Consider the following 22,323-nt stretch of genomic DNA (forward strand, 5'->3'; position numbering starts at 1 on the left):
GGATGCTTCGACACGTCACAACCACTACCAGTAGATTCCAGAAAATTTGCCATGGGTATAAATCGGTGACGCCGGCCTGCGCGGGAGTTCCGGGAGTACCAACAGGCGAGTTGAGTCAAGTGTGAGTTGGGCGAGAACAAGAGACCCCCTCGAGTGACGGGACCGTGTGAGTGCGCCTGAGTGGCGCGAGACTGTGTGTGTGTGTGTGTGTGTGGACAGGCGCGAGGTGAGGGGCGAACCACTGTCGAGCCCAGCTCCAGCGAGGAGTGCGAACTGCGGAACTGGACAGATACTCGGTGATTTGTGAACAGGCATTAAGTGTCGCGATTTGATTAGTAATGTAAATATTGGTAGTAAACAAAACTGTTTAAACATTTAGTTTGAGCTATCCTTACGAATCCTTTCCCCCCACTCGTAACAATATGTAACATTTAATTTATTTTTTTTCTTGTGTATTTTTTTTTATATATTTGTTTGCGTGAGAGCTCCTTATTTAGTTCCGTGATGTCACTGTTTTGATCCCCATTACTGCAAACTATTAGTTTGCCTGTTTTCGTTAAAATTTTGACTAACGTCGGTTTGCAAAATACGCCCCCCGTTCAGTTCACGAAAATATCCTTGGCAGTCTGTCACTGTGGCGCAGGGAAAATTTCCCTTTAAAACCATGGGAAGATAGATTTTCCTTATGTCGTTGAAATTGAAGAGTGGATATACGGAGAGTTTAGTTTTCTAAAAACACTGTAATGCATTCGCAATCAGCTAAAAAAATTAATTTTCAAGCATTTATAATTATTAGAGACCAGCAAAATTCGCGTATTCATTTCGTGATATGCTACAATTCAAATAATTATACCTTAGCGCTGCTTCTACCACTGGTTCACTGTTAATCTGGAGTAATGAGGGCCAATTAGAGACCCTCACTCAAAGAAGTGTCGAATCACAGACACTCAGTCGAGACGACTCACAAGTCAGCAGCCAATGAACTGGTGGCATTTGCCCGAGTGTGTAGAGTGTAGTAGAGTCTATCCTGGAGGTCATTAAACCCGCGAATTTTGCAGGTCTCTAATAATTATGTAACTTACTTGAAATATTGTTATATTAATTTTATTTTTAATATTTTTGTGATTTTTGAGACAACCAAATTTAAAATTTATTTACTGTCAACATCCTCAAAATTAATAGTTTACTGTAAAGGCTTCATAAAAACAGTTATTTCATACTATATAACACACGATTACATGCTGTTTTTTTTCAGAATAAATTTGTCTCTAAGGTTCTCAAAAACGTTCATTGAGCATTTATTAAAATATTACCCATGGATATGATAACGAGTTTATTCAAGATCATGACGAGTAACCAGTATAGAAGCAAAACATTTGAAGGGATCCGTTCCTTGAAAATTCCAGGCAAAATATACATTCGAGATTGCATGTGTACTGTTTTTTTTTTTTGCGTATATCTCTGAAACGATAAGAGCTGCCGTAAAAATGGATCAGACAAAGTTTGTAGATCGAGGAATTCTTTACAAATTAAAATGGCATGAATATGTTTTTTTTCCTTACGAAGCACCGCTTTCCAGATATCAACGAACCAAAAGACCCGTGCAAAAAAACATTGGTTATCTGTAAAGTCGGTTTACGGACGATAGTTTAACGTGACAACGTCATAACAAAACATTAATGAAATGATTTCATACTTTTATGAATAAAATTGAATATTTTTTATTGAATTATCACTATTTTCTATGTATACAAAGGAGTGAAATGAAATCTACAATTTAATTGATACATTTACTTGTATTTGCACTCATTAATTCAAATATGTTTATTACTTTAACGAAGAGATTATTATAACTATAACTTTTATACATGTTTGCTTTTTAACTTCTTCCAATCTGTGTTATTCTGTTAAGGATAGGACGATGATAGGAAAAGTAGGAAACGAATGGGAGTGTTTCAAGTTTAATGTGCCTCGAAAAAGTCAAATCGATGGTTGTTCCAATCTAGTGGAAGAGAGATAGATGCGGCGCAAGCGTACAATAAGCGTAACGGGACAATGTGCGTAACGGGACACTTTTTCGTGCGTGCAGCCGGCGTTCATCGCTTTATTAGACGTTGTCACGTCAAAATCCAGCTTTTTCGGAATCAATGCAAACTCAGCATCTTTTTTTCGTCTATTTTGGCTGGACTATGAAGCAAACTGGTTCGGAAAATGCGTAGTTTCAACCACGTGGAGCGGCTTCTGTAAGGTTGCAGTGTTACGTTTAGCGGGCCTTTGGCAACAGTTGCCGCTGCTATTGGCCGAGCCCCGTGTTGACACACGGCGATGATGATGATGGTGATGGGTGGATCACTCCGTGGTACAGCCTTCCGTGTAGTGACCCCCTGAATTATTTGTTAGCAATCTGGTCTTTTTCTCCCTCTTCGGTGTGAAGGTGGGTAAGCAGTGCGCTTCTGAGTATACACTCTATCTCTCCCTCCCCCTTGTACACACTCTCTCTCTTTTTTTTTCCTTCACAATCTCTCATCCCCGGCTCGGGGCTTTGAGGAACTAGGGGATGATATTACTCCCCTCTTTTGTTTTACCCCCTCCCTCCCTTAAGAGCCTGAAACAACGCCCGCAGATGAAGGGGATGTCCATTTTCTTTCTTTTTGGTGGAATGTGCTTTTTTCCGAATCCGTCTTGGTTTCTTTTGGTAGTATTGTCCCGTGCCTTGTCCTCCTGTTATTCATTCGACGTCTTTTTCTGTTTTGTTGTTTTTTTTTTGTTTTCGTGGGAGTAGGTGGAGTCGTGTCGCCTGTTCTCTTGAATTTATGTTCTCCTGGCATGCTTTAAACAGTAAATCTTACCTTCTACGGGAAAGCTTTCACAGGATGTCCAGAAACAGGGAAAAACCCTGGAGAGAGAGAGAAAAAAAAATGGAGCGGGTATTTTTCAGGACTCGCCAGAGATGTGCAACATATAACCTCTGGTAACGAGCGAATTAATGTTTTTCTCACGCTGCACACACACTTGTAATACCAAACTATCGGACACGAAATTCAACGTAGAAATTTTTTTAAAATAATGCCGAGCGTGATAAATAATATACGAAATTTTTGTACTCAGCTGCATTTCTGGACGCGAACCACTCCTAGTTTCCGCTCCCGCCGCTAGAATTCGCTGCCGGAGCAGCTACGTCGACTATCAAATCATTCGATTTGCATAGCGAATTTTTTTTAACTATTTTATGAAACGGTTTCGATCAAAGCGAAAAAATACTTGAAAAAAAAACTAAATTCCGAATTTGGACCTGATTTTCGATTAAAATAGTGTCAATCTTGTTAAAATTCTCCAAACAATTAGTGCTATAAAGTTTTCCTTTGGCTTTGTGAACTTTGGCACGCGCCATTCGCCACGGATGGCAGCACCGTGGTTACAAATTTCCGTTCCATTCATGAAATCACTCCTACCAAATGTCGTATACCGGGGGCTGAGATATTACACATAAAAAAATACTAACATTGCTATAAAACACCAAGGATGATTTAACACTCTAAACGTACAAAATCGAGCTCGTTTCTTGGGCACATGCTATAAATGGTTTTATTTATGAGGTGTTAAATCCTTATAATCTTAAGAATTCGTTTAAGGTAAAAAAAAAATAAAAAATCCCGTTTTTAAACCGAACTATATCACTTTTGCACTGGAGGGATCAATTGGTTCGTTGATATTCTTGCATTTACTAATACCCTTGTTTGCTTCTGCTTACTCTTTAGAGGAGGAGTTATTTTAAAATATGAAAATGGCTGTAACGTTTTAAGTATTCATATTAAGGAAACCGTAAACATATTTATTGACGTGACAACCTCTAATAAATCGATGAACGCCGGTTGCACGCACGAAAAAGTATCCCGTTGCACACATTGTTCCGTTACGCTGTGTCCCGTTACGCTCATTGTTCCGTTACGTTGTTTCCCGTTACGTTGTGTCCCGTTACGCTCATTGTTCCGTTACGTTGTGTCCCGTTACGCTCATTGTTACGTTACGCTGTGTTCCGTTACGCTGTCGGCGAGTGCAGTAATAATAGGTTGAGTTACAATTGACTAAAAAATTATGGTGATTCATATAATTGATGATAGATATTTGATTACAATTTATTTATAAGAAAACTTGTTCATAATTTTATTAAAACTTTATAGCTAAACGCCAGTTTTTAAAATTAATTACAAGTCATCTACACGTGAACTGTTTCGTCGACTGTTTATAAAGTGAAGTGAAAAGTTAATGTAGTTTTCATTGCTTATTACAACAAAAATTTCGGCAATATACGTTAATTATTCTTGCATTTTAAAAATATGATTACTAGTATAATTTCAAGTATTTATTATTTTATTTTTAAAATAAAAATGATTATTTTTAATCATAAAAGTATGCGATCATTTCATCAATGTTTTTTTATGACGTCACGTTAAACTATCGTCGGTAAACCGACTTTACAGACAACCAATTTTTTTTTTAGAGGTTACAATTTCATCCTGCAACAATCAGAACCTGTGGCTTGTCCGTCGTCATCCTAATGTGAATGTCACTTTATCGCACTTCGTCCCAGTATGCAACCGCGATGGTCAAGTAGACAATATATCGCAATAAATGTTTTTTTTTTTTCGATTTGTATTGTGTTTATTGTTTTCACGGATGTTTATATTTGTTTTTATTTCAAACGTGAACCGGAAAACAAAAAAAAACTGTTGTTCTGCGCTACCGAAAAGGTCACAGGCTTGGAGGAGAGGGAAGAATAAAAAAAAATTGGTTGTCTGTAAAGTCGGTTTACGGAAGATAGTTTAACGTGACAACGTCATGACAAAACATTGATGAAATGATTGCATACTATTATGAATAAAATTGAATCATTTTTTTAATAATAAAAGAATAAATACTTTAAATTGTACTAGTAATCAGATTTTTAAAATGCAAGAATAATTAACCTTTATTGCCGAAATTGTTGTTGTAATAAGCAATGAAAACCACATTAACTTTTTGTTTAAATATAATTATGAACAAGTTTTCATATAAATTAAGTGTAATCAAATATCTAACATAAACTATTATTACTGCACTCGCCGACATATGCTACGTTTTTAAATAATTAAAGGAAAAATACTTGAAATTATACTAGTAATCATATTTTTAAAATGCAAGAATAATTAACCTTTATTGCCGAAATCGTTGTTGTAATAAGCAGTGAAAACCACATTAACTTTTCACTTCACTTTATAAACAGTCGACGAAACAGTTCACGTGTAGATGCAAGTTGTGTGCTGCAGCTGTCTTTCTTCTCCTCGGACGCATAGGCCAATCGAGTGGAAGAGAGATATATGCAGCGCAAGCGTACAATGTGCGTAACGGGACACTTTCACGTGCGTGCAGCCGGCATTCGTCGATTTATTAGACTTTGTCTTGTCAAAAAGTTCAAGTTGGCCGGTGTATTCGTACCATCGCCCCACACCGCGCCGCATGACGTCAGATGGTCGAGTGGACCAATCACGTTGCTACGCGTGGGGTCCGCCATCTTCATGACTTCGTCTCGTGGGGTATCGCAGAAAAAAAAATAACGTTCTAATACGGTTCTGGCTAAGACTTCTGGTGTGAAAACTTTTCGTATCCTGAGCCGGACCCCTTTGGAAGGGCGCTGGGATGTTAAGGGGCCCGCCTCGTCAGGGGTGTGTGTGTATCTGTGCCAGCGAGGCGGGATGATAAGCGCGACGCTCGCTGGTGCTTCTAGCGCGGTGTCTCCTCTGGACTGGCGCGCAGTCTTCTCGTCGTGCATCGAGCGGCGACCGTGTCATTATACGGTGGAGAAATGAAGATAAAGGTGTGATGCAAGTCCCTTTAAGTGCTTTCAAGAATATGTACCGGTTGTTTTAAGCCTAAAATTTACTCTGAAATAATGGGTTTTAGCCATTTTTAACTCTTTTAAAATTAAAGTTTAAAAATTTAATCCGAAATCAAAAGTACTATTTGGCCCTTGGCGAACTCTTAGATGCTTTTCGTAAGCAGACCACACTCGGATGTGTTGAGTGGTTTTGTAATCGCTGTTGGTTTTTTCCCTGAAGCTCTGCTCACCGCGTGTGTGCCCGGGTGGGCGGGGAGCCTTCACCCCCACACGGGAGCAGTGCGCGCTGGCGGACAGTTGTGTGGACGGGTCGTGGAAGGGAAAAGACTTGCCCCAACTCTTGCAGATCCTGAACATCGCCGACGTGTCGACGTGGATGAGCGACGCGACGGAAGAAGACGAGGACGGCTTCGTCACCAGGTCCATCCTGTGCATGCCCATCGTGAACGGCCAGAAGACCGTCATAGGCGTTGCTCAGCTCATCAACAAGGTGAGGACTGCCCCTCCTTGTTGTGGGGGGGGGGGGGGTTTACCAACCTCTCCCCCCCCCCTTAACACCTTCCATAATTTAAAAAAAAAAATTCAAAGCAGTCATCATAACTGCCAACAGAAGTGAAAACTTAAAACTACAAACAAACAGTTTTTTTTTCTTTATCTTTACCATTATTTTGTTCACTTGTGTCATTTGCAGGATCTGCTTCTACCGATTCTTCACAATCTTTTTTCGATTTTATTTTATCTGTCGTCTGAAGACATCTTTAATGTTTTCCACACAGAATCGAGGATCTTAAAAAAATATAAAAATATATATATATTTAGAGAGAATAACAATATAACGTACACAACATTTATTTTTCCTAAACTTAAAAAGTGTGCCGGAAATTTGGTATTTTGACACGTTTTTTTTTTTCTAATTTTACTATAATATTAAATTATTTTTTAAATTTTATTTGCTCTATAATCTAGTTACTAAAGGGCGATTTACACTTTGTTAGGCTGGTGTACTCTCCTTAGTTAAACTTTGTGCCAGTAGACAGAAGCACCTTTCCCAGAGATCTATAGGATCTTTTCAGATCTAAGACTTTGTTGGCAGCCCGTTTGAAATTTCCCTCGCTTACAGGCACGTCCCAGTCCTGTAAGGTTACTTCACTTCATGACTAAAACTGCATACAACAGCTCTGGACGAGTTGTTACCATTTCTCAGAGACGAGCTGACCGTAGACTTTACCGTCACGCAAACGTCTTAGGTTCACTCCCCTGGAGTCACGTAATGGACGCTAGTTCCGAGCGTCGTTGCGCTTTTGTCCACCCCTCTTCCCTTTCGGTTCTAAGAATTCGCCTAAGACCAATGACCGGTCATAAACCCCAGCAGACAGCGACCGTCTCCAAGGACAACTGGCATAAAAAATGTGTGTGCAAAGATGGACCGCCCACGACTTCTAGCGGCAAATTCGCTAACCTCACAGCTACCTTCCCCTGTAGGCCTCCAGAGTGTAGCACCAGACTGCGCCCTTTATCCCCTTGTAATAGCAGATGCCTTGGGAGAGTCGATTCTTTTTTTATTTCAGACACCCCTCAACAGGTAGCGCTAAGGTCGGCCAGTGCTACCAACTTCGAGACATGAGTCAGAGTTTTTTTTTATGACGCCCACTCGGGGAACTTCGGAACCTTTCGGTCCGGACGTCCCAGTTTCCCCCCCCCCCCCCCCCTCCACTTTTGGTTGAACATTTACTTTTAATTACGAGACGCGGTTCTTCGCGGGACACTTCGCGTCGCGACTGCAGACGGACCGTTTGTAATTATCGGCGAGTCGACGAGACACTGCAAGACTTCCATCCGGCCGCAACCGACGATGTAGTCGCTCAAATAAGGGATGCTATCCCTGCAATCTTCTTTATGTAGTTTAGTCCGTCTGCACAGTAAGAAACATAATAGTTATTTTTCTTTTAAATTATTTCTTTTGAAATGATGAAAACGTCCGCGCCCAGCCGCGTATTCGCGGGATCCAGTTCCTGGCTGGCGACGCATCGGTAAATAGAAGCCGACTTCCCTGTCTGACAGGGTCCAAGAGCCGGACGCCGAATTGGCATTTGAATCTCCCTTCCTCAACAGCACACAGGCGCCCTGGCATCAGGTTCCCGCGTGAACTCCGGGAAACGAAGCCCCGACCTCCGGCGCTACTGTATTTTTCAATTTTTTTTTTTAACTTTCCTAAATTACGGCGTCAGACGATATTCATCATACAAACATAATTTCTGGACTTTAAGTACATACCTCAACTGGGATAGTTTAAATATATTTGTATTTTTTATTGATTTATGTATTTTTTAAATGAAACTTTTTATAATTGAATTTAGGGTTGACCCATATATTTTTTTTTCTGAATATACCTGAGATCTGTTTAAGTACTTAATTGATATTGTATGTTTATATTTTTTTAATATCTGTTATAAATTTTCTTTTAATATATTTGACGTAATTATATTCAGACTGAATCACGCCTTGTTTCTGTTCATTTCTAATAACATTGTGAAACCTTAAAGATCCCCCCGCACAAATGATAAAATTAATAATAATAATAGAAGTAACTTTTATTAATATTAATAATAGAATTAATAAAATACAAATATTATTTGAAATTAGAAATACTAACTTTGTAAAATATAATTGTGTTACATAATAATAAAAATTTTATAATAATTAGAGACTTTTTCGCAATTTTTACGAAAAAATATTATCACACAGCAAATTTGTTTTATCGCGTTAGTAAAATAACTCCTAAATTACTCTAAAATACGCATTGCATGGTAATTGTAGGTATTGAAAAAATAAATAATTATGTTATTAATTGTTAGTTTATATTGCTACAAAGACTCCGTTTTCTTCGTTATTCAAACTATATATCTATATGAGAATATTAATATATTTTATACTCACTTTTTACTGCACAGTAATCGTATACGTAAGATTTAAAAGCGCAATAAGTTATGCTAATAGGAACAGATATAGTGTTATCGTTAACACGTCACGTGACCATGTCGATGACGACTTACATGAATTTACTCCCTATCATAACCTAAACATATTTCGTAAATGCATCGGCCGGGTATTACACAATAATTTTCTTCTGATATCTGTGCTTAATACTGCAATCAAGATAAACCAAATGATTGTTAAAATAATTATTATTACGTACCAATAATAATTATTAAATTAATAATGACAATTATTACGTATTAATTGAATATACTAAACACAGCGACACAACAGCGAAGAGCAGCTGACTGTATCTTTCTCGCTCGGCTACACTCGGCGGTCCCGAGTTAACCCGATCGAGCCTTTCACCTCAGAGCGTGACGGATCAGCCTAACTCACTGCCTACGAAAAAAATGTGTGTGCGTTGCGTCAAAAGAAGTTTTCACTTCAAAAAAAAATTCAAAGCAGTCATGAGGACTGCCGATAGAAGTGAAAACTTAAAACTACAAACGAACAGTTTTTTTCTTTATCTTTGCCATTATTTTGTTCACTTCTGTCATTTGCAGAATCCGCTTCCACCAATTCTGCACAATCTTCTTTCAATTTTCTTTTTCTGTCGTCTGAAGACATCTTTAAAGTTTTCCACACAGAATCAAGGATCGAAAAAAATATATTAAAAATTGATATTTAGAGAGAATAAGAATATAATGTACACAACCTTTTTTTCCTAAACTTCAAATAATAGAATTAATAATAATAGAAGTAACTATTATTAATATTAATAATATAATCAAGAAAATACAAATATAACTTGAAATAACAAATACTAACTTTGTAAAATATAATTGTGTTACATAAGGAAAATATTTTTTGATAAAAATCAGAGACTTTTTCGCAATTTTTACGAAAAAAATATTGTCATGCAACAAATTTGTTTTATCACGTTAGTAAAATAACTCCTAAATTACTATAAAATACACATTTCATAGCAATTGTAGGTATTAAAACAATAAATAATGATGTTCTTAATCTTTAGGTTATATTGCTACAAAGACTCCGTTTTCTTCGTGTACTGGCTGCGCGCGCACCACTGAGTATGTAATATATATGTGTATATATATATACATTCACGTCACGTGACCATGATGTCGATGACGACTTGTATGAATTTACTCCCTATACAAATCTTCCCATTAAAGTTTTAACTTCAAAAACATGCAACAGCAACTTGGCTACATAAGGGTTACAAAGTTATACTTATGGAAATATTATTTGTAATACTTCGTGGGAAAACATTAGCGTATTTCCCAGAAGGTGACCACGTGTGCATGATTATTACTACGTGGTAAGCATGTCGTGTTTTAGCTGTCATGGGCCAATTGTCACTATGACAGACACTGATAATGAGAAACTTGTAATAAACCTTGATTTATTAATGTTTTTGTCAACTCAAATTAACGAATTCCTTTAAAATATATTTGATAACTTTTTTTTCAGATCACTATTTTACTTCTTGTTCAATTAAAAAAAATGCTTATAATTTATCTTTTTATATAGGCCTAACTATTAAGTAAGAGGTTTCACTTATATCACGCATGAACTCCACGCATACACAAACTTTTATTTTTAAGTTTGCATGAACTGAGGGGAAGTTAAATTTTTTACCAGAATTAAACGGCAAATATGTGTCACTGCATCCTCCTTTTGTTTTTCAGTGTCACGTCAAGGAAATGGATACTATCGTCGTAATGGTTAAATGTGTCTGTGCACCTGAACAGCCATCATCAAGTTTGTTAATGAGTTCTTCGATATTTGTTTTTTTTCTTTCAGGAGAACGGTAGCAGCTTCTCGGAGAGTGACGTGTCCATATTCGAAGCCTTCGCGATATTCTGTGGCCTCGGAATCCACAACACGCAGATGTACGAAAATGCATGTAGGTATGATTTATTGTAAGAAAATGTATTGGTATGTATATTTTTCAATTGTTTGTGTCTTCGCTAGTGTTTTTTTACATAAATGTTTAGCTTATTAAATATCTTAAATTTTTATTACTTTAGATATAGATAGATTTTTTTTAAAAAAAATGCCTTTTTATAATATTTCTTTGAATATACTTTAAATAGCTCATGTGTAACTTTAATGCTGTTTTTTTTTTTGTTATTTTCATGTTTGTACTTATATGTTAGTTCAGTTTTTATTTAAATGTATTTTTGACAATTTTTGGTATGTCTAGGCTATAGTATTTATCAGGTTTATTTTTCATGTAGTTGGTTAGTAAAGATTCATGTGGTTCAGTGTAAGACAAGGTGGTACGCTTTAACTTCGCCACTTAAAATAAGGCAATAAATAAATTAATTAATAAAGAAAAGGGTGTGTGGCTTTTGGTGAGAGGTAATTTCGTGAATGCGACGGAAGCAAGGGAACGGAAATGTGTAACAGACGGTGGTGCTTGTGCGAATGGCGCGACCCTATGGTCACAAATCCAAAGGGAAATGTTATAGCATTAACTATTTAGTGAATTTCAACAATATGGCAGTCATTTCAATAAAAATTAAACCTTGGGGCAAAGCAAATTTTTATACGACCACCTTATTATTATTAATGCATGGAATGGAAATTTTTTGTTTTTTGAAGATCAAAAAAATTGAATGATTGCCTTAGTTGTCATAATATGTAATTCGTTCTAAGCTTTTCAATGCTGTATGCAATGAGTTTAAAACAATCATAATGTATTTTCTGCATGTAAAATGAGAACATGTTTAATCGATCATTTTTTAATATTGGAGAACACAAATATGTAATGAACATTAAATTCTTAAAATGTTCCAGTATTTTATAGAACTACGCCTGTAGTTTGTACCGAAAGAGATTTTTTTTACATATAAACCATATTAAAGGTGATAAGAGATAATTGTGGGAACTGCTATTTGTTTACGTTACATTCTATAGAAATAACAATTATATTATACGAATCACCGTAGTCTTTGCGATAGATGGTTATCTATACAATCACGATTATTTTCGAAACCCTTTAAAAAACATAATTTTTACTGTAGTAAATATTTTCTAGAAGTCTGCGCATTTTAGTTAAACAAATAATTACTAAAAAATTAGGAAAGATGAAAAGATAGTTTGACTGCCCATTAATTGGGTATTTAATGAGGTATTTTTGATAGAAAATATGTTCCACCAGAATATTATAACCAAAATATTATCTTCTTTGAATGATTCTCTCAATTGGGGAGGGGGTGGATTTAAATGATTATTTTGGAGATATGCAATTGTAGTTTGCACTGTATGTCGTAGAACAACCCCAGAGAACCGACAAATGAAGGTGGCCACACAAACGCACAGAAAGCAAGCCAAGATTAGCCGGTCTTTCGCTGAGTTGTCCAAAGACGTTTTTTTGTCTGTACTTACTGTTTTTTGTCTGTACTTACTGTTTTTGTCTGTACTTACTGTTTTTGTCGCAGCTTTCTCGTTGTCTTCAGTCTGCTGTGTTCTTCTGTGCTGTCTTTTCATTTTAAATTTGACATCGGCTGAATTTCGCTTGTTATTTTAGTGTTTGTGTATTCATCTTATCTTTTCCGTTCTTTGGCGAGTTTCTGTATGACATACAGATCAAACTAGCATTGTTGTATGTGAAAAAATAATGATTTAAATCACTCTTAACCGTCGCAAGAATCGTTCAAAGAAGGTGATTTCATGGAGCTAAACTTATGTTGGAACGTACTTAACATTTCTAACAATAACTCTTAAATTTTGCCAACAAATGCACTAAGAAATAACTAATTCATCATTCCTGGTCGTATTTATCATTTTTTTTAAGCAAAGCTGAACTTCAGAGTTATTATTTTTAAATATTGCATGCAGTAAAAACCTGGTTTTTTATGGTTGTTTTTAACATGTTTTTTATATATTCGGACACAACTTAATTGCAAGACTACAGTAATTTGTATTTTAAAGAATTACGTAAGCAAAGAATAGCAGTTCGGAGAAAAATAATCATATATATATATATAATGTGATCGTGAACAAGTTTCCGCCCTTTCGCCGATCGCCACTGACTTTATTCATTCTTCAGTCGTTCATTTATTCGTTTATCCGTTCTTTGATTCGTGTATCTCATTCATAAATCCATTAATTTGTCCGTCCATCCATCCGTCCGTCAGTTCGTTTGATTCGTCCGTTCCTTTTGTCCGTTCCCCCGGGGCGCAGGCAAGCTGATGGCGAAGCAGAAGGTCGCGCTCGAGTGCCTGTCCTACCACGCCACGGCCGCCGCCGAGGACACGACCAGGCTGTACAATGACGTCATCCCGTCGGCCGAGAAGTACAACCTGTACAGGTGGGTCCGCCGCTCCTTTCCCTCACCCTCTCGTGTGTTCCGTGACGTATGGTGAACTGTACACGTCGCCTGAAAATAATCTATACTAATATTTTAAAGCTGAAGAGTTTGTTTGTTTGTTTGTTTGTTTGTTTGTTTGTTTGTTTGAACGGCGCTAATCTCAGGAACCACTGGTCCCATTTGAAAAATTATTTCAGCGTTGGATAGTACATTCATCGAGGAAGGCTATAGGCTATATTATATCATCAATTATACTAAAAGTCCAATTTAGAATCAAATGCGTTGGAGGGGGTTAGATACAACATGCAGTACACGTACGAAGTGTGTGTTGACAATGCCGCAGGCGCTAGAAGTTTATTTCCTATTGCCTATTAACATTGTTGCCACGCACTACATGCCTTATCATTCTTAATTTTCCCATACAAGTAAAAAAAACACCCGTGTGATATTAACAACGAAGCAATCAGTACCCTCATAAGAGTTCAATTAGTATTTAAATACTTTTTATCACTTTAAATCGCAAACCTAAACTATTGTTTATTTTACTCTCTCTGTGTTTAACTTGTTTTTCTATTGCCCTGTTTTTCAAGTATAATTTTTTACAGACTTGAAACTTCACAGTAATGTTCATTATGTTACGCAGGATGAAATTTTCCGAAAATTAAATCACATGGGTGGTTAAAACCAGGCAACAGTGGGTACTTTGTCTGCGTGAGAACAGGATTTTGCATTGTTCATGCCTTCTGCGTCTCCATGGCAACGGGCATCGCGCGGCAGTGGCGTACCCACAACGAGGGGCATGTATTATGAGCGGCGCAAGAGTGATCTGCCTGTAGACTACCGTAGCGAAGTACGGGTACATCAGTTGTGCGTTGCGTGCACGAGTCGGGAAACCATCGGTGCTATTCATTTTCTCTCCGGTACATTATGCAGCATTGTAATAAATTTTCACTGATTTTTTTTTATTTACCATTACTGTAAATGAGAGATGTGGCTTAATTTTTTCCCATTAGTATAGCCGTGCGAAGCCGGGTCGGGCTGCTAGTAAATTAATAATCCTCGGTAGTACTCGCCGGAGATGTGTAACATCTAACCTCTGGTAGCGAGTAAATTCACAGGTTCTCGCGTTGCAAAATACATTCACCCTTGGCATTTAAATAATGCCAAGGATGGTAGATATAAGCCATTCGGGAAAAAAAAAAAACAATCATTCTCCAGGAACAAACTTCCAATATTTCAAGTATTCCGCAAATGAATTCATTAAATAAACCTTTCTTTTTTTTAATCTTTTCTAATATTAATAGTATAAATAATGCATCAGACCTTTAGAAAAAAGAAAATTTTATTTTTAATCATGAATCCTGAAAGGGGACAAACACACCCCCCCCCCCCCCTCCCTCACCACTGGCTGCGTGTCTGCGTGCTGAACTGGGTTGTCGGTGGCTTGTTGCAGCTTCAAGTTCATCGACTTCGACCTGAGCGACGAGGACACCTGCCGTGCCACTGTGCGCATGTTCCTGCAGTGCAACCTCGTCAAGCAGTTCCACATCCCCTACGACGTGAGGCGCCTTGTTGCACCCCTTCTCTCTCGCCCTTTCCTCGACAAAACCCCCGTCATGCATACTAACCTTCTTCCTTCGTCTAAACACTTCAACAAAAAAAATTCCTCCTAAAAACTCACCCCTTCCTAAAACTCACCCCTTCCTAAAACTCACCCCTTCCTAAAACTCGCCCCTTCCTAAAACTCGCCCCTTCCTAAAACTCACCCCTTCCTAAAACTCACTCTCTTCTAAAGCTCACCCTCTTCTAAAGCTCACCCTCTTCTAAAGCTCACCCTCTTCTAAAACTCATCCCTTCCAAAAACTCACCCCTTCCTAAACCTCACCCCTTCCTAAAACTCACCCCTTCCTAAAACTCACCCCTTCCTAAAACTCACCCCTACATAAAACTCACCCCTTCCTAAACCTCACCCCTTCCTAAACCTCACCCCTTCCTAAAACTCACCCCTTCCTAAAACTCACCCCTTCCTAAAACTCACCCCTTCCTAAAACTCACCCCTACCTAAAACTCACCCCTTCCTAAAACTCACCCCTTCCTTATTCTCGCCCCTTTCTAAAATTCACCCCTTCCTAATTCTCGCCCCTTTCTAAAAATCACCCCTTCCTAAAACTCACCTCTTCCTAAAAATTAACTCTTCCTAAAATTCACCGCCTTCTAAAACTCAAGTCCTCCTGAAACTCACTCCTAAATGTCACCTTTGCCAATCTTTCCCGTGAAAAATAAAATTATTTTCTTACCTGCAGTAGAATAAACATGAATCCAGGTTAATTTAAACAAAAAACTAGAAATAACACGTGTTGCTTAGCAAAGTTAGGGAATTTTAATTTTTGGATACATATTTTTGTAAGCATAAGATAGCTACATTTAAAATACTGTAAGCCAGTTTCAAAATATTAACTGGGGTGAAACTAATTTACGAAGGTTTTTATAATCAACATCTGATGTGCTATAAAAAACAATATTCATAACATAATTTTACTACCAAAAGTTCAGCAGGGTCTTACCTATTTTTCTACATAATCGCCAAAACTATCGAGGCATTTGTCATATCGAGAAACTAGCTTCTCGATGCCTTCTTCGAAGAAGTTAGCCGCCAGTGAATAGAGATACACGGCCAGCGCCTGTATCCCCCTCTTCCTCTGGACGCCGCTGTGAGGCGGGTGGACTAGTAGCGCGGCGCATTCTGCCCCACTGTTCGCAAATCTTGCGATACATCTTGACGCGGGTGCTAGTACGCCGCGCTATTAGTCCACCCGCCTCACAGCGAAGTCGTGAGGGAGAGGGAGATACAGGCGCTGGCCCTGTATCTCTATTCACTGGTGGCTAACTTCTTGGAAGAAGGCGTCGAGAAGTTTGTGTCACGATATGACAAATACCTTGATCGTTTTGGTGATTATGAAGAAAAATAAGTAAGACCCTGCTATACGTTTGGTGATAAAATTATTAAGTTATATAAATTTCTCCTTTTTATACCCTACCGGAGGTTGAAAAATATAGCCTTCGAGTAAATACAGCGATGCATCTTTAACTGCGTGTTTAAAAGTATAATTGCTAATAAACGCTGTATAACTTAAACGTTATATTTGCTATTTTCCGTCATCCGTAAAAATTGTTTGAAATTTCCAATGTTTAACTTTTTTTTAAATTTACTCATGGGATGAATATCAAAGGATGATTGTACATTATAAAAAAAAATCAAAATTCACGAGGTTGTTTGAGAGGCTAATCTCCCAAAGAGCGTTAGAGAGATGAGCTTGAAACGCTTTTTTTGAGGTCGATACAGACATTTCTTCGGAGGTCCATTGTGAACGTATGAAAACACGGATTGCACCGTAGTATCGGGTTTTGTGAGATCTAAGTCAGTAACACCTAAGTTACAACCAATAGTATATCCAGTTAAACATTTCTAATTTCTTCACGAATGCCTCAAACATTTTACATTCTTAATTTACGGTTACCATATCAAAATTAATGAAATCTATAATTTATTTCCCATTGCTAATAATCGCAGCATCATCGGTAGCAAAAATATTTAGTTATAAAACAAGATTTTAAATTTTTTAACATGTTATAATTTTTTTCCTTGTTTCTGCGGCACCTACGAACATCCAATTTAGCATGTTTAAGGCATCTGGGAGTCAGTATTTTCTTGTCAAATATAACGACACCATCTGTCATATGAATCTGTAAGTAAATAATTTTTTATTTATTTTAATTAACAAGTTAAACACTTAACATGTATTATCACATTAAATATACAACCACAGACCCCATTTGGAGTTTTGAGGGTGAAGACCCCAACGAGCGAAATCTAGTATTCTTATACATTCTTATACTGTTGTATGTTGTGATCCCGTGCCATTATGTTTTTTCCTACGTAATTACATGTAATAGAGGTTTCTTTTGTGTAGACATCTTAGCTCTCGGTATACGGCATATGGTAAGAGTAATTTTGTGAAATGTAACGGAAGCTGAAAGAAATGAAACGTGTAACCACGGTGCCAAGTCTTCAATATGGCGGACCAACGTGTAGCAACATAAATCTATGTATAGACATTTTCGTAAACATAGGGGGACATTGCCAAATGAAACTTTTTGATAGCGAACCTACCCTGGAATATGTTTGGTATACTGAAAGGTTCGTAGTAAAAAGTAACTACAAGTTTTTATACACGTAAGAAAACTGGCCTTACAGAACATATCAGCCTTTCAAAATTCCAATAGAGTCTGTAGCACAGCTGTAAAACGCGCGTTTTTAAATCTCAAGGGCAAATTTTTCGTGTTGTTCAAACCTCGTAACTGGGGGGGGGGGGAGACTTTTTTTTTAATAACATAAGAAAAGAATTTAAAGTAATAAGAATTTTGAATCAGTTAAATGAGGTTACGTTTTGTATCAAGGAAGTATTTAGAGGTTAATTTCAGTCGTTTAAGCAAAAAAAAATAAACAAACGTATCCTTAGTGTTGTAATATGTGTTTCAAAATGTTTCAGGTTAATATTTTAGCAATGCCACAGAAAATTAATGAAATATAACGCGTGCGGAAACATTACTGTAATTTAATAAAAATTCAGGTCCAAAGCAGGGTTTTTTATCGGAGCCGTTTATAATAGTTGAAAAAAATTCATGTTGTTTCGTGCTGCCATCTGCGCATGGTGGCGGCAATAAACGTTTACGATTCAGACAGCACGTGCGTGATTCGCATTCAAAAAAAATTGTGGTTACTCGAAAAACAGATAATTTTATTTGTCAGTAAGTTTTATCACGCTTGGCGTTGTTTTTGACGTGACAACGTCTAATAAATCGATCAAAGCCGGCTGCATGCACGAAAGTGTCCCGTTACGGACATTGTTCCGTTACGCTGTGTCCCGTTACGCTCATTGTTCCGTTACGCTGTGTCCCGTTACGCTCATTGTACGCTTGCGCCGCATCTATCTCTTTTCCACTCGACTGTTTATAAAGTTAAGTAAAAAGTTAATGCGGTTTTCATTGCTTATTACAACAACAATTTCGACAATAAAGGTTAATTATTCTTGCATTTTTAAAAATCTGATTACTAGTATAATTTCAAGTATTTATTCTTTTATTATTAAAAAAATGATTCAATTTTATTCATAAAAGTATGCAATCATTTCATCAATGTTTAGTTATGACGTTGTCACGTTAAACTATCGTCTTTAAGGGGCCCGCCTCGTCAGGGATGTATGTGTGTTAGTGAGGCGGGATGATAAGAGCGATGCTCGCCAGTGCTTCTAGCGCTGTGTCGCCTCTAAGCGCAAGGCTCTGAACTGACGCACAGTCTTCTCGTCGTCACAGGATAACTGAAATTTGAGCGGAGACCGTAACATTATATGGCGGATAAATGAAAATACAGGTGTAATGCAAGACCCTTAAGTGCTTTCAAGAATATATACCAGTTGTTTTACGCCTAAAATTTACTCTGAAAACATGCGTTTTAGCCATTTTGACTCTTCTAAAAATACAGTTTAAAAACTTTACCCAAAATCAAAAGTAGTTTTCGGCCCTCAGCGAACTCTTAAATGCATTTCGTAAGCGGACCCCACTCGGATATCATGAGTAGTTTTGAAATCGGTTTTTTTTTTCCTGAAGGTCTACACACCGTATGTGTGCCCGGGTAGGCGCGGCCCTTCAACCGACTGTACAGACCACCATTTTTTTTTTTTTTTTTAAGGATTCTACATTTCAGTTTCTTGTCCGGGTTTCGTAGCGTAACGGTGTGCTTGCAAGTTGGGAGGTGAGATGTTTACACACGTGACTTGGTGGAGGGGGGAGGGCGAATGTAGGAGGGGACTCCGTTTCACAAGGTTTCACGAAGAAGGGGGGTGTGTGTGTGTTCGCCCGCAGGTGCTGTGCCGCTGGGTGCTGAGCGTGAAGAAGAACTACCGGCCCGTCAAGTACCACAACTGGAGGCACGCGCTCAACGTGGCGCAGACCATGTTCGCCATGCTCAAGACGGGCAAGATGGAGCGCTTCATGACCGACCTTGAGGTGAGCCGACACTCCCCCTATCCCCTTATCATCCACCCGCCCGCCCGCCTAGTCAGGGCCGTATCTGTGTCAGCGAGGCGGGATGATAAGCGCGACGCTCGCTGGTGCTTCTAGCGCGGTTATCTCCTCTGGACTGGCGCGCAGTCTTCTCGTCGTGCATCGAGCGGCGACCGTGACATCACACGGCGGAGAAATGAAGATAAAGGTGTAATGCAAGTCTCTCGGGTGCTTTCAAGAATATGTACCGGTTGTTTTACGCCTACAAAATTACTCTGAAAACATGCGTTTTAGCCATTTTTAACTCTTATGAAAATAACAGTATAAAAACTTAAATCCGAAGTCAAAAGTACTTTTCGGCCCTCAGCGAACTCTTAAATGCTTTTCGTAAGCAGAACTCCGCTCGGATATAGGTATTGAGTGGTTTTGAAATCGCGTTGTTTTTTCCTGAAGCTCTGCGCACCGTGTGTGTGCTCGGGTAGGCGGGGGCCTTAAGAGGCCACTCCAGTGTTTCAGGGGCACTACGCAACCCGCGTTAACCTCATAAGATTCAATGCTATTTTCATTTTGCTTATAACTAATTATTTAAAATAGATTTCGAAATGATGCTTGCTTTATATGTAAGACTACGATGCTCTTATCAAAGCCCCTTTCTTCAAAAACGTGCATAAATTATGGTTTTATACTAATCTTTACTAATATGAATAAGTGTATTTTCTAGGTTTGAACCATAATTTATGCACGTTTTTGAAGAAAGGGGCTTTGATAAGAGCATCGTTTTCTTACATATCAAGCAAGCATCATTTCGAAATATATATAAGTTAATTAGTTATAAGCAAAATGAAAATAGCATTGAATCTTATGAGGTTAACGCGGGTTGCGTAACGCCCCTGAAACACTGGAGTGGCCTCGTAAGTCGCGGCGACACACGAGACGCCATGCTGGCTGTGTTGGCGACTGTGGCCAGGGCGTTCGGTCCTCAACTGACTTCGCGCATGCGCAGATAAACACATATATATGTCTCTCATTTTTCGCGCCAAACTGTGCTGTACTTCTGTGTTTGCGTTTTGCGAAGTTTTAATTTCTCTCACTCTTGTGCTTTAAATAACCACGTCTACGGGATAGTTTAATTGAAAGATTACGAAAACAAAGGTGGTTTTCTCGAAATTTCACGAAAACAGCGACCTCCGCCCTTGGAAGATATTTGATTTACGTTTGCGAGGCATTAAAAAAAAATTGAACGAACACAGTGACAAAATATAACAACGTTCGAATTGAGTATAAATAATAACCAACCGAATGCAAGCAACCGATGCAGCGGTCGCGTTGCCTTGGTGACGCAGAAGGTATCAACAATGCAAAAAGCCCGTTACCGTGCGTTATTCCGGGATGAAAAAAATAGCCTGTGTCGCTCTCCAGCCCAAAAATATTTCTGTGCAAAATATCGTGTGGATCCTTTGCTCCGTTGCTGCGTGAAAGGACAAACAATTAAACAAACAAACAAACCAACAAACACACTTTTGCATTTATAATATTAGAATGGAAGTATGGATGTACCTACCAGGTTGTGATAGCTTCTAAAGAATTTGTTTACCTTTTCACGATTAGCTTTTCACTGAATGAAGCTTTGTAGTTAAAAGGATTTGTGGGTTAAGTCCGCATCGATAAAGGACATATCCTTATCTATGTATTCGTAAAAGGCAAACTAAAACACTCAAGGATGCTTTTCACGGATGTTGATGAATGAATGGACATGATCTTTAGCACTAATGCTAACCAGTTCTTTTTTTTTTTTTTAGTATTTTGTCCTAATATTTAGCTTTTTTTTCTTTCACAAATTTTATACAGTTTTGGTTCAAATTTCAAGTATTTTAAGATTATTTTTTTACAAATCACTAAAGTCACGGAAAAAAATGTCCCGGAATAAACAATAAAGGTGCTGTAAGTCACGAAACATTAATTTCCAGCAGACTTTAACTAACTTTTCATTTGATTTTTTAACACCTCGCTTCATTTTACAGTCACATAATAATTATAAATATGTGAATAGTGTTCACTTAACGTCGAAAATATCTCAAAAATGTTATATATTTTTTGCTTTGGAACGTTAAAATCAGCACTTTTTTTTTGCGAAAAGTATATATTTTGTATTGTTATTAATATTTCTTGTTCTATAAATTTAAATGATCCAGTGATATAAAAAGCTCGTTAGAAAAACTTATTTAAATATCCTGAAACAGTCCAAAAATTAGTTTACGGGGTAATTTTAAATAAGCTGGAATATTTGTAACCCACGATATTCAAATATAATATGAATATTTTTTTTCAAATATTCTAATATAGAAACACGTCACGATAATTAAGTTAGACCTTAACTCAGATTAAATATATATATATATATATATATATATATATATATATATATATATATATCTTTTAATTAGTGTATGGGTTTTGCGTAGCGAAACACCAATTCTTTCTCATTGGATTTGTCATGGCAAATTTTTAATATAATTTAACCTCAATACAGTTTCTATCAAAAGTTTAAGACTATCAGTAGATTTATTACTATAATAATTTGGTTATAAAATATCAGTAGGAATAACAAATTAAATTTAATAAATTTACGTTCCTAATTTTACTAAAAATTAACAAAGGAATATATGGAGTATTTTTTTAATATTAACTGCCATAAAAATTATTTTTTTAAAGTTTTTGTTATCACGAAGTTAGTTTAAATTTATGTACATCCAAGAAAACCTTTGTCTAGTAAAAATATTTACTTATCTCCAAAATACGGTGATTTTTATTTTTCAATTCGTAATTACTGGGGAAAGTTATGGTACATAAATAAATTATCAGTCCAGAGCAAAATTTCTTAATACTTTTATTTTTATAACATTTCTTGAACAGTCGTCAAAAGCCATTTAAAGTGTAGTTTTTTTTAAAGATTTATTGAGGTTGGTAAGCAATTTATACATCAAATATAGAGCGAAATATTAGCATATAAAATTATCTGATGTTTAAACTTTCGGTTGGACCTGCAACTTAAATTGCTTGTTTG

At 37.3% G+C, this 22,323-nt stretch overlaps 1 protein-coding gene across 2 annotated transcripts in view; it reads left to right on the plus strand.

Annotated features, from left to right (window-relative positions):
- The window catches only part of LOC134540858 (cGMP-specific 3',5'-cyclic phosphodiesterase), a 274,843-nt gene that overhangs the window by 206,150 nt on the left and 46,370 nt on the right, over window positions 1–22,323 (plus strand). For both annotated transcript variants that reach the window (XR_010076524.1, XM_063383866.1), the window contains exons 13-17: window positions 6,222–6,365; window positions 10,682–10,784; window positions 13,070–13,196; window positions 14,650–14,755; window positions 19,119–19,262. Coding sequence is in view for 1 of the 2 variants with exons in the window: in XM_063383866.1 (XP_063239936.1) it covers window positions 6,222–6,365; window positions 10,682–10,784; window positions 13,070–13,196; window positions 14,650–14,755; window positions 19,119–19,262 (624 nt within the window). In the remaining variant the exon portion in view is untranslated. The remainder of the gene's footprint in view (window positions 1–6,221; window positions 6,366–10,681; window positions 10,785–13,069; window positions 13,197–14,649; window positions 14,756–19,118; window positions 19,263–22,323) is intronic.

This window comes from Bacillus rossius, chromosome 17 (assembly GCF_032445375.1).
Source record: "Bacillus rossius redtenbacheri isolate Brsri chromosome 17, Brsri_v3, whole genome shotgun sequence".
In the NCBI taxonomy this organism is placed as follows: domain Eukaryota; kingdom Metazoa; phylum Arthropoda; class Insecta; order Phasmatodea; family Bacillidae; genus Bacillus; species Bacillus rossius.